This window comes from Limulus polyphemus, unplaced genomic scaffold (genome assembly GCF_000517525.1).
Source record: "Limulus polyphemus unplaced genomic scaffold, Limulus_polyphemus-2.1.2 Scaffold2838, whole genome shotgun sequence".
Lineage (NCBI taxonomy): Eukaryota > Metazoa > Arthropoda > Merostomata > Xiphosura > Limulidae > Limulus > Limulus polyphemus.
In genome coordinates, this window is record NW_013668448.1 from 58366 (window position 1) to 76454 (window position 18089).

At 35.0% G+C, this 18089-nt stretch overlaps 1 protein-coding gene across 1 annotated transcript in view; it reads left to right on the forward strand.

The window, feature by feature from the left end:
- LOC106468024 (dedicator of cytokinesis protein 1-like) overlaps positions 1 to 18089 on the forward strand; it is a gene marked incomplete at its 5' end in the record, with an annotated part of 80466 nt that overhangs the window by 44974 nt on the left and 17403 nt on the right. Inside the window, 3 exons of the mRNA XM_013928422.2 lie at positions 909 to 1030; positions 2350 to 2376; positions 13633 to 13879. Coding sequence (XP_013783876.1) covers positions 909 to 1030; positions 2350 to 2376; positions 13633 to 13879 — 396 coding nt within the window. The remainder of the gene's footprint in view (positions 1 to 908; positions 1031 to 2349; positions 2377 to 13632; positions 13880 to 18089) is intronic.

Sequence of the window (18089 nt, forward strand, 5' to 3'; positions counted from 1 at the left end):
AAGCAAACAATTATCTCTTCTAGTTATGACCTTTGTACTTGGTTGCTGCTTGACATTGGTTGCTAAGCTTTTTAAAATTTCGCACTTGGAGAATATGAAACGAAATATTTTTTTTAATTTATATATACATTAAATAACTAAAAGGTCATAAATTACTATATCAATACCACAGATTTCCACTATAATTTATCAAGCTTAGTAACTAAGCTGTATTTGTGTCTAAAAAAATATTAAATTTCGAGCAGATTAAAGACACAACCCACCTCCTTGAAAGCTTGGTTCGAAAGAAAGAGATGGCATCCTAAGATTTCAAAATGGCTAAGAAAGCCACTGGGGGGACATTCTGAGCTTTTGATTGGTTTTTCATGTCATATATAGAAGTAAATGTATATAAGAGAGCATTTCCAAAAAAATGGAAAGAGGTGGGTGGAGTGCCACTGTGTTTGATTTATTACATGAGCAATATCTTAGCAAGTAGAAAAGATAAGACCTTATTTTATATTATAGCTTGTCAATATTGGTAATTTGAGTTTCTAATTCATACGAAACTATAGTCTTAGTATTTTGACATCACAAATATCTGATTTGAACCAGTGCTGCATTCAACATACCACGTGACACACAAAAATCAATGTCTAACTGTGTTTTTTTAATACTTACTTTTAAATTAAGAAATTGAGTAATGTATAATACTAAGATTTGAATTATAATATACAGTTTGGTACCAAACATATTGACATAAATTCATGAAACAGTAGTTCAATAAAATTTTGAATGTAAGTCAACAAATGCGATGACATGGCAGATATTTTAGCCAAGTTATTTTAGATACAAAGACTCCAATTTTATTAACAATAAAAAAGTATTGCAACTTCATGATTACTTGTATCCCTATTTGTCTTGTACAGTCTTCACCAACAGAACTACATGAGAGGATAGCTGTTACCATGAGACGCAAGAAATCATCAGTTTCTCAAGGCACTCCTAACAGTAATCGTTCTTCAGATGTCAGCCTCAATTCTTCTGAACCGTTAGTAATTTATATTTTGATATTTACATCTCTACACTTTATTAGCTGTAAGCATATGATGTGTCAATTTTTGAAATTTTTTTTTCAATTATACCACTTGTTTGGAAATGCCCAAAATCATATTTTAATGGATTTTTGAAAGTTTTCTATGTAATTCTTAGTGTGATTAATGTATTTAGAATGTACTAAGTCACCATTAGCTAGAGTTTCATTTAAGAAAGTTTTTACCCACTGCTATGTAATAGGCATTTTTTTTTGTTTTTTGTCATTGGCTTACTAAAAATGTAATTGTTGATTCAAACCATGCTCAGTCATTTCCAAAGTGTTAAATTTTCAAGTAATATTATATAATATTAATCATTTTAATGTAAGGGTTAGTGCAATATTGATATAATTATCTTCCAGTTTATGTCAGGAAGTGGGTCATGTGTGTGAACAACCTTTGGTAGTTTTTATTTTAAAGATGTAATAAGAGATTCTACATATAATTTTAAATAATGCGAAACCTAAATATTTAGCAAAATCAAAACAACAAACATAAAATACCCATGCTCTACTGCAAGGTTCAGAGACCCCCTTGTGATTCACAGAAGCCCATATGTACTACCAAGTTCCTCCATTATCCCCATTCACTTCTTTAGCTACCCCAATGGGAGTATGTGCCAAAAAGCAAGCACATTTAGGATACCTGCCTTGGTGCCTGAGCATATGTGCCATGTTTGGTCCCAATAACTTGTGAATGATAGCATGAACATAGTTTCAAACATGGTGCCCCTAGGATCATGAAGGGAGCAGGAACATAAAATCTGATGTTCAAATCAGATTCAGAGATCCTTAAAATCCACCATGATCATTTTAGCCCACATTGGTACCCCTTAATAGGAAGCTATGGACACCCCAAGTTTGGTCCTAATTGCCCCAAAACCATGGGAAGAGCTTGTTGACAAACACACATACGTACATACAACATGAATTGATATAGGTTTACAACTTTAATGTAGTTGAATATTTAAAAATAGTAATGTAAATGAAACAGAGTGGTTGTCATAAAAAGATTTATATGTATATGATGTGTCTAAAATTCCGTCTTTTTTTGCTAGAATTAAAAACATAATAATTATGTAGGTTAAAGATCTGTTCCATGGGTGACGTAGAAGGAACAATATCTTTAAACAAGATTCAGATAAGCATTATTATGTTAGCATGAATAAACTTTGCATAATAATTCACAGGCTAAACTAGTTTTCCATGTAACTGTTTCTGTTTTTTCTTTTTTATATGAATTTAGTTTTGTTAATTTCCTTCTTCTCTAATCATAGAAGCAGAAAGACTCTGTCAACAATTAGGTATGTATTGTTTCTTTTATTAATGACTTAATATTTAAAAGCCTAATACAACTTAACAAACAATAGAGATAGTTATAAGCAGTTTCACTTCTGTAGAGTGCTGAACAGAGTACCAGGGTGTGTATTAATTTGAGGGAAACATGCATATTTTGGCTGAAAAGCTGTGAATAAAGTATTGGAGGTGACATACTATTTAATAGCTTAAAAAATGATAGAAATATGTTTTTCATACATATTGAAATAAAAGAAATTATATGAGTTTTTAAAGAAACATACCTATCTTGTATGTAAGTAACATAACTAAGTCTCTCTATAAATTAGCCTATGAATGAGCCTTTCATCAAAACGTTTTCCTAAACATTCTTATCATTCACTGGCAATTATAGCTAGTCTTCAACCTCTAGGGTTTCAACTTTGGCCTTCTAAGCATTGGTCAGATTTTTTTCTCGCTTGCTCAACTCAATTGTCCTTTGTGATATACTCTCCACCTACGTCAATGCACCCTTTATCCTGGTACTGTATATAAGCACCTCATTCAGATAATTTTATCACTTTTTCTCAACAAAGTGATTAGACATGGGTTTCTCTACACAAGTGTTGCAATAATTAACATATTTGGTTGCAATCTTCACATTGCTTAGTGGTTGTCTATATGAATTATATTTAATAATTATTATTTAAAAGAAAAAAAATTGTGACACTCCATTTTCAAGCATGAATTCACAGATTACTGTTTCCAGCACGGAGGCTAATCAGCCCTCCTCTATTCTACCTCTGTTATCTAGTGCGTCTCAAAGGGAGGTCACTCTCAGTTGAGGCTGTCCGTGATTTTATTCATTGTGAAATGGAGACATATTTGGTTCAGGGTGTTCTGAGGTTGCTTTTGTCAATGATCCAGGACAGTCTAGAGAGAATTTGGACTCTCTTTTTCTGGCACCTTTGTTTACTAGGATGGCTTCTCACTAGGCCAGTTTGGATCAGCCACATCAATCGGGTTTGTGAGGTTTGGGGGCTTTCTCTGGTTGCCTTTGAATTTACTTCTTTCTTGATAGCTGAAATGTCTGAGGGTGACAATTTAGTCTTTTCTCTTTCACCTGATATTGCTGTTCATGCTGGGAGATTTACTGCTCTATTACATGACGGGATAGATATACTTTGTCCCCTTTGTTTGTATGAATAGCATGCTTTGGCTTACCACTGCCAGGTGGACTTTAATTTCGATTCCACAGAATAGATCCTCTTTTGGATATGTGGGTTTCCAGACTGGACTCTGTGATCATTTTGAACAGATCACAATTTCTTGGATTTGTTTGACCCTCACTCCTGTTCTGAGATTTTTGGGTTTTTTTTTTGCTGACTTTTATTACCTTGGTAAGATTGTCAGCTTCTGCTCTTTTTTTGGTTTCCTGGCTTGTATGTTGTTGGGATTTATTGGATAGAGATGACTCGTTGGAGGGAGTTCATCTACCTGTTGTAGCCCACTGTGAGTTACATGAGGTTCCTTTTTTTCGTCCCTTGATATTCCAGAGGTGTTGGAATCACGGATTGATGTCACCTGTTTGCTTTTTTCCTTTTTGTTGTTAGCCTCTAGACTTTCTTTGGCTCCTGCTGGAAGTGATTGCATGACTGCTCATCGGGTGCCTCGACTCCTGGCTACTGTTTCTCGCTCTTTGGATACTAAGAATAGATTCTTTACTTAGTTTCAAGTCTCTTCTGCTCAGTCAGACCGTTGCCAATGGCATCAGTGACTACCCTATGGGGTGGGGTCTGTGGGAGTGAGGTTACAACAATTGAAGGACATCTGGAATTCCTTCGACACAGATCCATGGGTACTTCAGGTTCTAGCATCAGGGTTGGTCATTTCATTAACTTCTCCACCTTCAATATCCTCCCAGCCTGTGGTATTTCCACCCACAACAGATCCGTGGAGTGTGGATCTTTGTCCCAAGTCTAGCAGAGAGATATTGGTCAAGGGGGTGGTAGAGAGAGTTGATCCCATTCTTCTGGGATTTTATTCCCGTTTATTTGTTGTCCCCAAAAAGATGGAAGATTGACAACCAATCATCAGTCTTTCTCATGTAAACCAATTCTTAGTCTTCCCAGGTTCACAATGGAGTCTTTTTCTCAACCTACGTTGGCATTCGTCACCAGATCTCTGGATGGCCAAGTTCAATGTTGCTGATGCATATCTCCACATTCTCATAGTGAAGTCATCCTGCCACTATCTACGTTTTGTGCACAGGGTTCAAGTTCTTCAGTTCAGGGATCTACCCTTTGGCCTAGCACCTAGTTTTTCTTGTCACCTTCATACTTTGGGCCTGTGCATACTCCATTATCTGGATGACTGGTTCCTTCTGGCACCATCTCATCAGTTGGCAGAGCAATACACCCAGATTCTCTTTTCAGAAACCACCAAGGGTGGCTTTCTTAACAGAGCCAAGAAATCAATTCTTTTTCTGGCTTACAATATTGTCCATCTGAGTGTCTTTTTCAACATTTTTAAGCCAGGCTCAGCCAACTCCCATCCGGCTCCAGGCTATGGAACAGGAACTCAGACTCATACTTACGTGGATGGTTCTATCTTTTTTGTGGATGTGAGCATCCCTCGATTCTCTGATTCCCTCAGAATGAGCACACGTGCTGTCCCTTCAGTAGTCACTGCACGACCAGTGGATCAGGAATTCCCAGGTCTGTGGTTGGAAGATGAATCTTCCTTCCACATCAGTAATTTAGAACTTCTCACTGTCCAACAGGGAATGTTGGAATGTCTAGATCTATTGCAGGGCAAAGTCATCATGATTCATTGTGTCAATTCCACAGTGGTCTCTTACATTTCCCATTCTGGGGGCATGTGTTCTTGGCACCTTTGTTTTTGAACTTTGGATATTCTCTACTGGGCTCAATCCCATCCTATCAGCCTCCTGACTTGCCATGTTCCAGGGGTAATGAATTTCATAGCAGAACACCTGTCTCAGCCCAATTTAATTCTCCCAACCAAATAGATGCTCCATTGTGAGGTTTTCCATTAGACTTGCTTTCTGTTCAGGACTCTGGTGATCGACATTTTTGCCACTCATTGAAATTCTCAACTACAGGTGTTTTTTGTCCCTGGTACCTCATCCTTGGGCTTTGTTGATAGATGCATTCAGTAAAGATTGGATGGGATTGCACCTCTATGCCTTTCCCCCAATTCTTCTGTTACCCAGAGTTCTGGCTATGATTCGATCCTCTACTTGAGAGCTGTTGGTAACTCCAAGTTGGCTGGCCCAACCATGGCTTTCTCTTCTACAGTATCTTCAAGAGGGTCCACCTCTTCCTCTTTGGCTATCTCTGTTGAGGCCACCTCATGTATGGAAGTTATGTGTTCCTTTGCATGACATTGGGGTTTAACTTCTAAAGTTGCCTTGTATGTGTCTCAATCTATCCATAGACCCACAATGGCCATTGATCAATGGAAATGACACACTTATAGTCAATGGTGTCTAACAAGAAAATTGAACCTACTTTGCCCAAATGTGCCCACCATATCTCGTTTTTTGACTTGGTTTTTTTACTCAGGTTTAGCTTCATCTATGGTAGCTTTATTGACTACTTTTCATTATTCTAAACATCAGAAAGTTTTGACTCCTCAGTGCTATCTGGCCTTCTCCAATCATTTAGAATCTTTCTTCCCAAATGTGCTTTTCACTTACCAAACTGTCTCCACATCCTTTTGAGCCTTTAGCCTCATGTACCTTTCCCTTAAAGGTTATTTTTTGTTGCTGCTGACATGTGGATGTCGTAGGTTGGAACTATTTGCACTACATGTGCACAGGACTCTTTATCACTCAACTTCTGTCATCCTATACCCTGATACTTCCTTTCTTTCTAAGACTGTGGCAGCCAGGGAAGGGTATAAATCCTTCTCACCAATTTTTTTTTTCCAGCTATTTTTCACCTTTTTGACCAATCAGTCACTGATCATTTGTTATGTCCTGTCAGAGCCCTGAGGCATTATGTGGTTTGCACTAGCTCCTTTCAAGGTGATAGAATTCGACTCTTTATTCATTGGGATCCTTCAGATTCCAGAGATTTATCCCCAATTACTTTGACAAGGTGGCTGTGGAAATTCTTCTATATTGCTTATTCAGGACTTTTTTTTTACAGGCGAGGAAACTTCTGAGAGTCACATCTCATCAGATTTGTCACATTTCTATCTCTTTAGCTGCCATTTGAATTATCCACTGAAGGACACTGTATGGGCTGGTATGTGGACTTATCACAATACTTTTCTCTCACATTCTTTACACAATCTGGCAGTTTCTTCTGAGGGTTTTTGACTACCCCCTGTGGCCATTTTGACAATATTTGCTAGATTATAAGGAGGAATTGGTATTTGTGTCCTCCTTTTGTCTCTCTACTTTGCAGTATCCTTACCTCTTTTTTTTTTTTAACTGGATCCCACTCTGTGGTGAGTGTTGCCCAGACAGTCGTGCTTTTATCAGTCCAATTCCACACTAGCAACCAATTTAACTATACTTATTACTGGTTGCAACAGGCTCTGTAGAAATGAGATGTTCCATAGGACCATCTAGGAGCTTACCAGATGGTATTATCATATTATTCTGGACCGCCACTCATGGAGTATCATGAGTAAAGTTGAAGGAGTCCTGCTCATCTCTGCTGATCATTAGATTGAATAAATTGGGGTCAGTTTGCTTTTAAAAATTTAGGGAACTTGGTTCACCTATTGCACTGTTCCTCAGGACACCCCAAAATGCATTATCTCCCAGATTCTGCTGGTAAAGCTAGGGAGTTCTTATCACACCCAGTTTCCAGTCACTGGGGTGGTGGACAGAAGCTATTCCTACAGAGTGTTCAAGTGTTTTCCTCCACTCTTGGAGAAGAGATTGAAGTTGGGGGCCCTCCTACTCAGATCCCTGGATTTCTTCAGAGACGTCGGTAGGAGCAGCACCAGCCTCCGCGGGAGCCTACTTGTAGTACCAGTTCAGATTTGATGCTAAGCTATCCGGTTGGGGTGTGCATGGCCCTTCTTTTTAATCAATATTGGTTTAGTTTATTATTCGTGGAAGGAGGTCCACCATCTCCTCATAATTCCGAATGTGGAGTGGTCCCATCCTAGGTCCTTGGTTGAGTACACTGTTCCACATCCTTTCCATAATTCCGGGGGCAAGTGTAATGCTCCTTGCCCACTTAGTTGTGTAGTAAGGATGAATGTCCATAATTCCAGACTGGATGAGTTTTGTTCCTTTGGTTTAGTAAGGTATACACGATTCTATCATTCCAAGCCTGGGGTGTTGCCTTTCAAACTTCTTCAGGTGGAGGAGAAAGTTTGTCCACTTCATTGTTGATTACTTTCTTGTCATGATTCTGGTGGTTCGGAATGCATTACTCTATGGCTACAGGTTGGGATCCAATCAAAATTATATCTATATATAACATTGCAATCCAAGACCACTTACTTCTAACCCCAAGTTGTGGAACCTCAGCTATCTAGTTTGGGCTGGCCTATAATGATGATTACTCATGTACTATTCCATCCTTGATACAGGATCAAAGTTCTGGGCTGAAGAGCATACCTGTTCTGGATGTAGAGTGATTCCCCCACTAGGGTGCCAATCTTCTATTGACACATCCCTGATCTATGCAGACACTTTCAGTATGGAGAATGCCCTCACTGGCCTCTCCACCTTCTCAATGTGGAATTCTAGCTATAAGTGTCAGGGAGATAAGTATGTTTTGGAAGTTAACATTTTCCTAAATTGAAAATGTATTTTCAATAATACTTACCTCTGCTGACATATCTCCTGCCCTTCTTCCCCATTAAGACTGGTGTTAGAAAGTAGGATGGTGATAAAACTATCTGAATGATATGCTTATATACAGTACCAGGATAGAGGGCACATTGGCACAGGTGGAGAGTATATTGCCAAGGGCAATTAGTGGGGTATAAAAGACTGGAGCAAGCAAGAAAAAATCAGACCAATGCTTAGATGGGCAAAGTTGAAACTCTGGAAGTTGAGGAATAGCTATAAGTGTCAGCAGAAGTTGGTATTATTGGAAATACATTTTCAATTTAGGAAAATGTTAACTTTCAGCATTTCAAAACAGGTTTCTGTATTTAGTTGCATGTTCCAGATGAACAGAATGTGCCTGACCATAAACAACATTAATCTAATCCTTAGACTGTCACATATCATACAGTGTAATGAAAACTAGTCTGGTAGTATCTTTTGTTATATGTAACCAGTGTACTTGATAAGTTTTGTATTAGTTTTTAACAACTGTATGGTGTGTTGTTCATGTGTGGAGATGGAGATATTTGAAACCATGTTTTTTCTTTCTGTAAATGGGACTAGTATGAATGGCTGTACCGATGTTTGATGGCACCCTGCACGACATATAAATTTTGCACCCCCCAACCCATTAGTTCACATTGTTACTCAATCAGGCACACCCCCCCCCCCTTCAACAAGTTGGCACCCTTGTGAACAAACCACTTGCACTACACACAGTATGTCCCTGCTAATTAGTGATGAGTGTGACATGGCATTTTGAGCTTTGGATTGAGTATAAGCAAAAGCAAAACAAAATTAGTTCTCTTTTAGATTTTGCATCAACGATCCTCTGATTAAGTTGTATTTTGTTGTGCATCCAAATATATATAGATGGCTGATGTCAAAGAAAGAGTATTTTTATTTATTTTTTTGCTGTTTTTTTATATGTGAAGATTTATATGCATTTTATAAATCTTTTGTTTATTTCTCTTTTATGAAACATTTTGTTCCTGCTTCTATCTTATTTGTGGCTGAGATAGAATTAATTATACTTTGGTTTCCAAACCCAGTGCATCTTGTTGTTGTGGTCTGAATTAATTTGTTTGCTGTAGTTTAACATGCTTTTTTGTGCTCTTCTGTACTCAAGCAAAGCCTATGCTTGACCTTAGTTTAGGTAGAAAGATTAGATTGAAGATGATAAAGAACTTATGGTGAAGTATAGGAGCCAACTGGTGAGATGCAACTACGGTCAGAAAACCTGCAGTGGCTTTGAAGAGGTTCAATTCTGGATTTGAGGTTCTTACCACAAATCCAATGAACCATGCTTTAGATTTCAGTCCAGTTACTAGATCAAGAGATAAGCTGCTGTCTAGGACCTTTTAAGCTGTTGATCAGTCTTTTTCTTCTGACCTGTTCTCCAATGGTAGAAGCTGATGAATTGTGGTTGCTATGGTGTTATAAGGTCTAGTCAGTTTGAGGCCAAGTGGAGGAAGTGTTTGTAGTTCTCCTAGATTATCACAACCAATCTGCTTAACCAGCTCCACTAGTTGAAGTTGCCAGTGACATGGAGGGAGTTCTAGATACTGCTGGATGGAGTTACCACCAGGTGGTTCATTGTGTATCTAGGAGTAACCTGAGGACCCTTGGGCCAGTGAAGTTATTAGAGATAATCTGGAGGCTCTATACCAAGTAGAGCAGCCAAATGAAACATACATGACTGCATTTCAATGCTGTGATGGTAAGGAACAAGTCTTGTGCATTCATTCAGATGCTGGATCCTCCAAACATTGAGAAGAGACAGTACATTTTTAAGTTCTGGAAAATGTCAGTTGGCCAAGAAGCTATATCAGTTCAGTGACTTGGTACAGCTACAGCCAAGCCATCAACAAGGTGGAGATCAAAACTTAAAAGTATGGGCCTGATGAGAAGTTGTCCACTTATGCCATTGATTTGTGATGCCTACATGGAAAATTTTACTCAATAATGTGAAGAGATCTTCTTGGTAAGTTTGATGATGACCTTACAAACAAGTTCATGTGGCATTTCTTGAATGTCAGACATTTCTTCTCTGATAGAAACTGTTTGATATTATCACATTAAACAATCTCCTGGAGAAAAGAAGGTCAACAGATATAGCTACAATGATCCAACTTCTAACATATAGTATTTTACAGATGCCACCATCTTGCAAGGCATGAGCTTAATCTATAGCTCTGCTTCTGCAAAAAAACAGCCAGGTGTTAAGTTTCAGCTGCAGTTGCTACCAGTGGGTAGTCATAGAAGCCTGTTACTGTAACAACACCACCACTTCAGCTGAATGTGAAGGATGGAGCATGTGCTTCATTTTGCAGTTTGCTTGAATACTGGAAGAGATACTGTTTCTCTCTGACCAACAAGAAAGTAAAGTGTCTTTTTAACAGTCTGATTGCACAGAAATACATAGGTTCTGGAGCTGTGACTTAACCAGTGTGTATTTATATGTATTATCATGAATATATGATTCATTCTCTAGGTGCTTAAGGTATGCAATGGTTGAATGGACTTGCTGTGGAAGCAATGTTTTTAGGTATGAATTTGTCACTTTTCCAAATGGAGGTCCTTCTTTATTATGTTGCATACTGTAGCCTGAACAGCTTTTCCCACTGACCTTTGTATTTGAGGATCCACACCTTAGAAGACATTACACTTTTCTTATCATTGATGGACTACAACTTATAAATTGTCTCTTTTTGGATGGTCCTAGTGCTTCAACTTGATCCATAGGCTTTATTTTCCAGTGTTATTAAGTACAAGAGGTATCCCCATCTTGGAAAATCTAAACCCCTTAACACATCTTTATGATTTTGGTGCTTGAATATTTTACATTGGAGAGGGCTGTTATATATCCTTCCTAAAGGTGATCAGTTTTTGGTAGCACCACACTACCTATGTAACACCAACAATATCAAAATGTAGTTATGTTACATGCCTTTTCATCACAACTTTAAATCATCTGTGGTTGTTACAGGACTTGCTGACTTGCATATTCAAAATTGTTTTAATGAATTGTACCAAACCCTCTGTATTTGGTAGATGGTTAGACAAACCAAAATTTCAAGGATCTTACAGCTAGAGATAAGAACAATACTTAACATTTAGTTTTGGCCAATATTTTCTACCTTAAAAGATTTTCTTATAAAAGCTTAGTTTTTGTGTTTATTATTATAATTAAAGTTTTGTATACCAAACTGTTAGAGAGGCAACAAAGTGGGATACCATTTTAAATTTATTGGTAACCATTTTAATGAGAATATGGTTGCAAAAGTTAAAGGAGGGAACATCTGGGAAACAGTGATCATTGCATAATTAGGTTTGATTTTTTGCTACGTGTTGAGATAAAAATGAAATTTTATTTTGTAATTTTCAGAAGGCTAATTCTGAGATCATGAGGCAAGATTTATCTTTAATAAATTATAATAATGAGTTTAATAGTGATGTGGAACAGATATGGTTAAGTTTCAAAAACAAATTAATTCAAGAGAGGTATGCTCCTAAAAAGAGGAAAACAGTAATAGAAAAGTCAAACCTAATTAGCTTACTCAAGACATTAAAAAGAAAATCAGGGATAAATAACATAAGTTTAAGAGGTGTAAATTGGCATATTGGTTGGAAGATTTACAGAAGTATAGGAAAGCTAGGAGTTTGGTTAGAAAAGAAATTAGGAGATAAGCAACTGGTTGATAATGTTAAATTAATAGTAAATATGTTAAATGTAAGCCAAATTTTAAAATGAGGATTTGGCCTTTAAAGGATCCTAATAGTAAGGTTTTTGGTGAATACTATTTGATGGCTTGGCTTTTAAATGTTTTGCTTTTACAATAGAAGATATCAGGAACATTCCTGACCATTCTATGGGAAGTTTTGGAATTGACCTTAGTTAAGATATTAATTTTTTGGTGACAATTAGAAATACTGAGAAATTAAAAGAGATCAAACAACAGGGCCAGACAAAATTTTCTTGTGATTTTAAAGTAGGTCAAAGATCATATATGAGAACCGCTCTCATTTTAGATAGGTCAGTAGACAGCCTAAGAATTAGAGAGTTGCTAATGTTAACTCCTATTTTGTATGAGGTGATAAGAATTGTCCTAGAAATTACAGTCTTGTTAATTTTACTTCTATAAGGGTAAAAATGCTAAAGGATCTATTAAAAAAAATCTTTACAAATTCCTTTATTGAAGTATGATATCATAAATGAAAGTAAACATGAGTTTATCAAAGAGGATCTTCCCATACTTATTATCTTTGTTCAAGGATGTTACTTATCTATATGATGAAAAGGGTGTGAACTTGGCACGCTTAGATTTTTAGAAATCTTTTGATAAAATTTCATACAAAAGATTGATTTTAAAGATCATATTGATAGGGTTTGAAAAATAATAGGTAATTGTGATGTAGGGTGGTTGGATGCTAAAAAGCAAACTGAACCCCTTTCTCTAGTGGAGTGCCTCTGGGGTCAATGCTTGAGCCTTTACCTTTTCTAATTTACATAATGATGTTCACAGGGGCATAATTAGCAAATTATTGAAGTTTTCTGTTGAATTTAAGTTCTTGGGTAGTTCATCTATATTGATGATGCTGAGATATGACAAAATGATTTGGGTTAATTGAAAAATATGACAAATATTTGGCAAATGAACTTTGATTATAGTAAGTGAAAGTTAATGCATTTGGGTTATAACTTGGATCATAAGTTTGATATAGGTAGGAATCCACACAGTAGTGTGAATGTAGGAAAATATTTTGGCATAGTGGTGGATATGTCACTGTTGGTAGTAGTAAAGCTAATAGAATTTGAGGGTGTATTTGTAGGCATTGTATTTGGGGTATTTATCTCTAAACAAATCACTAGTTAATCCTCACTTGGAATATTGTGTACAGTTTTGATTTCCTTATCTAAGAAAGGATATTGACTTGTTAGAAAGGATTCAATGGAGGGCTATTAGAATGACTCCAGAGATAGATGACTAATAGTTCTTGTTTTTTCTTGAGAAAAGAAGTGTAAGACATGATCTTATTGGAGTCTACGAGATTCTGTAATAGGATTGACAGGATAGAGGCCTGTCATTTTTTTGTGGTGTGTTCTGAAGACAACAGGATGAGAAGACACAAGTTAAAGGTTTAAATACGACAGGCTAGGCTACAGTTAAGACAGTTTAATTTTATAACAGGGTGATTGACCTATGGAATGAGTTGTTATCAGAAGTGGAAGCTGGCACTTTATATGAGTTTAATAGGAGAATCAATAAGTTCCTGAAAAATAAAGGATGAGTTTATATTTTTACTTTTCTCAAAATCAAATATGCAAGAAAAGCCTTGAAGTACCAAATGAGTCCTTGTTTTCCGTATATTATGTTATTTATAGTGTAATGAATCTGTTAGAAACATTTTTACAGAAGACAGATGCTTGTGAATTTAATGATCTTCTTTTTTATTTAAGCTCTGCAAGCTCCACAAACAAGATGGCTGCTACTCTAACCAGTCGTGCTCAGTCTGTGTGGGTGAAACCTGGCTCCCCATCTCCTACTAAGACACATGGGAAAAAGAATAGAGAAAGTACCACCATAACTTTGAGAAGAAGCTCAGGTGCTAGTGTATCATGTCCATCTGAAAATCATTCGCACTCCCTTTGGTATGACACAACAGGGAACAAAACAGATGGACCTGTGATAGAGCTTAGTGAACAAGTTAGTTCTATTCAGAGTATTTGATTTTAACTCTTTTGCAACATGTAGGTCAAAGTGTGTATGTCACAACCTTTTACATTAAAAATGTAAACAAACAACTTCATTATAATTATATAAAAATAAACTTGGCATCCAAACGTAGTTGATAAATCAAATGTTAATATTATATAAGTATGAAGTTCTTGATCTATAAGTAAATATTTAAAAAAATCCTTAATCTCCCTTAGTATGAGAATTATGACATTTGCTCTCTAGATCTTTCCTCTTCTCTAATTTATTTACCACCTGTCTGAGAAGTACAGAATTTAACATAAATTATTTACTATAATATAGATATTACTCAGGCAAAGCATAATTTTTATAACTTTCAATCTTATTTGTTTACAGAGCCATAAACTAGAAAATCAGACCCAATGGTCATGCCCACCTGTCACATCCTATTTTTCACAAATTGCTAATAGTTCTTTCTGAGATTTTATACTCTAATAGCAGATGCCCATTGAAACAATTCAATGGTAGTTTTCCTAAAAATAGCAAGGAATAAATATAAAATGTGCAGTCAATTCAATCTCTTGGATCAGAGCATATATACATTATGATTGTCTAATGGGTTTATTATAATATAAGTACTAGTCATGCAAAGCATAATTTTCATAGCCTTCAATCTTATTTGTTTAAAGAGACATAAACTAGAAAATCAGATCCACTTGCCAACCCTACCTGTCACATCCTCTCTTTCACAAATTGCCAATATTTCTCTATGTTCTGTACTATATTATTTATAACCAATGGAAAGCCAATGTTTAATCTATCGGGATTATGTTACTAAGTTTTCTCTACAGGACATTGTCTATTTCGTCATTAAATTTCAATTTATTCTCATGGGAATCACATCAATGATTTTAGCTGAATTTTTAAAGGATCTTACTGCATAGTTAGGAATCCAGAAGAATTATGATAGTTATAAAACATTGTTTGCTTTCTGCATGTTATTTTTCTGTGGTTTCAGGTGCAATATTTAATTAATTGAAAAATTATTTAGTGTTGTAGTACCATTAGTATGAAAAATTAGGCTTAAGTTTCATTGACAGTTGACAGCATAAATAAAGATCTAGATAAGTACTATATTTCTTTTTTTTCATGTGTATTCTTTACTTATTATTATAAAAAGTAACTAAAATGTAAAAATTAGAAACTTGTTAGGTTAGATAAGGTTAGATTTGATAAGATAACGAAAAACAGTAATGATAATAAAAATTCTTCACAAGGTATGCTCGTGAGCAGCACGTGCATTATGTTTGATACTGTTACGTGAGCTGCATGTATGCCGAGTGATTTACAATTTGTGTGGTGGGATTATTATTTAGATAGATTTCAAAAGGCAATAAAACAGTAAAATTAAATATAAATAGATTTCTACTGTTACAAGTTTTAAGTTATTTAGGATAAATGATTGTGGTTTCCTGTTACAATTGACAATCATTCTAGAAAGAAAAAAAGTAATTTTGATTTATTTCCTAATTTTGTGATGGTGGTTATGAGGTTGGTCAAATTTACTGATGCCATATGGAGCTATGATAGAGAAAATAAGAAATAAAATGTAAAGTATTTCTGAAAAAAAAATGTTTGATATTTATTTAGGAAGTTTTAGAGATTACACAAATGAAATTTAGTAAATTGTCAGATGAAGAAAAGTACTTTTTAATTATTAAAATGAAAATCACTTTACACCTGGAACAGGCAACACTCTGACTCAATGTATTTATGGAAAAATTTTCAGTAAAGATACTTAATTAAAAATTCTGCTTTTTTGTCTACATAAGACTTGGAACTTGAATGGGTAATGAAGAAAAACTTTAATATAAGTTTAACATAACAGCAAATGTACAATGTTTTGACAAGGTTTTGTCATCATCAGGTACAAGTAGTTTACGCTGACACAGATATATATATATATATACAGTATTGAACAAAAAGGTCACATGACTGAATATTGTTGCACAACTTATTGTATGAAACTCACAAGCTAAAGGTTCATAAACATCCAGTCAAAACTTGAAATCAGTAATTGTTTTGTGAAAGGTTGTTGAAGTCCCCTAATGCAGTTCTGATAGACATTTGTGCCTTTGATCTTTGTAAATATGGTCTTGGAAGCCATTATCCACATATGAATGAAAGGTTTGTTGAAAGTGTTAAGATGTGTTGTCTGAGAATGATGTCACCATCCTTTCAAGAAGCCTGAAACAATGGAAAGTGCAGTGGTAGCATTTGTATGTAATCATGACCATCAGATTGACCACAAAATGCAATATAGAAAGTAGTTCCTAATGCAGAACTGGACTTATAACATGTGATTAACTCTCAGCAGTACAATCTATACATAAAGAGAAATTTAATTGCAGTTAAAATTTTTAAAAATGATACCTTTTTGTGGAATTTCTTATTTTAAAAAGATGTGTAAAATGTAAAAATTAGAAACTTATTAGGTTAGATAAAGTTAGATTACAAGGTAATGAAAAAATAATAAAAATTATTCATGAGATATGCTCATGCATCATGTAATTTGAAAAGATAATGTGAGCTGCACATTCACCAAGTGATTTACAACTTGTGTTGCAGGTTTATTACTTAAATGCAGTTCAAAGGGCAATAAAATTAGGTATAAACAGATGTATACTGTTATGAGCTTTAAGCTAATCAGGATAAACAGTTGTATTTTCACATTACAATTTGAAATTGTTGTAGAAAGAACAAAGAGTAATCTAGATTTATTTCTCAATTTTTTATGGTAGTTACGAGGTCATTCAAATTGGCCAAATGGGTGTAGTGTTAGAGTAGAGAAAATAACCGAAAAATGTAATGTTTTACTGAAAAAAAAATTTTAAATATGTAATTAGAAAGTTTCACAGATTACAAAAATGAAATTTTCAGATGAAGAAAAGTATTTTTAATCTTCACATGACTTCACATCACTTACGTAAAAAATCTGATTTTCATGTCTACAAAATACTTGTAATGTTTACTGAAAGATTACCAAATTTCATGAAGATACACAAAACATGTTAAAAGTTATAGTATGAAAATTCTAATGTTCACTTTGGGGTCATGAACTCAGTCAAATTGACCGAGTCTGTAGCAAGAGAGTTAATTGATGATTTCATTCTCTTATACTCTCATATTATAAATTCTGTCTAATTACATCAGCTGTGTTAACTGTTATCAACTATTGCTAGGTGTTACTTGCAATACTTAATTGTTTCTTCCATTCTGTACAAATGGTGTCAGTAATTTTAACTGGCATCATCTGTAAGTATATCTTAATTTCTGTTACTTAATTGATCTTTCCATTTTTTCCTCAGTTATCAGTAGATAACTGTGTTACTTAATGATCCTTCAATTTTTTAATAAACTGTATTAGTTCTGTTAAACATCATGAACTGTATAGTGTCAATACATTTGTTAACTTGTGTTTAAAACTGATCCTTCCATTCTTTAATCAACTAGTAGTGTTAATTCTGTCATATGTCAGTAAATATATTAGGTTGTGATCCTTCCATTCTATGAACAATTGGTATTACTTCTGTAAAATGTCATCAAATGTCAGTACATATACTGCTTTGTGTTAAAACTGATCCTTCCATCTTCTAATCAACTGGTATAAATTTTGTCAAATGTCAGTACATATACCAGCTTGTGTTAAAAGTGATCTTTCCATTCTTTAATCAACTGATATTAATTTTGACATATGTTATTAAATGTCTTTCCATATATTAGTTTTGTGTTAAAACTGATCCTTCCATTCTTTAAACAATTGTTATTAATTTTGTCAAATGTCAGTACATATACTAGCTTGTGTTAAAACTGGTCATTTCATTCTCTAATCAACTGGTGTTAATTTTGTCAAATGTTAGTACATATACTAGCTTGTGTTAAAACTGGTCATTTCGTTCTCTAATCAACTGGTATTAATTTTGTCAAATGTCAGTACATATAGTAGCTTGTGATAAAACTGGCCATTTCATTCTCTAATCAACTGGTGTTAACCTGGTCATTTCGTTCTCTAATCAACTGGTGTTAATTTTGTCAAATGTCAGTACATATACTAGCTTGTGTTAAAAGTGATCTTTCCATTCTCTAATCAACTGGTGTTAATTTTGTCAAATGTCAGTACATATACTAGCTTGTGTTAAAAGTGATCTTTCCATTCTCT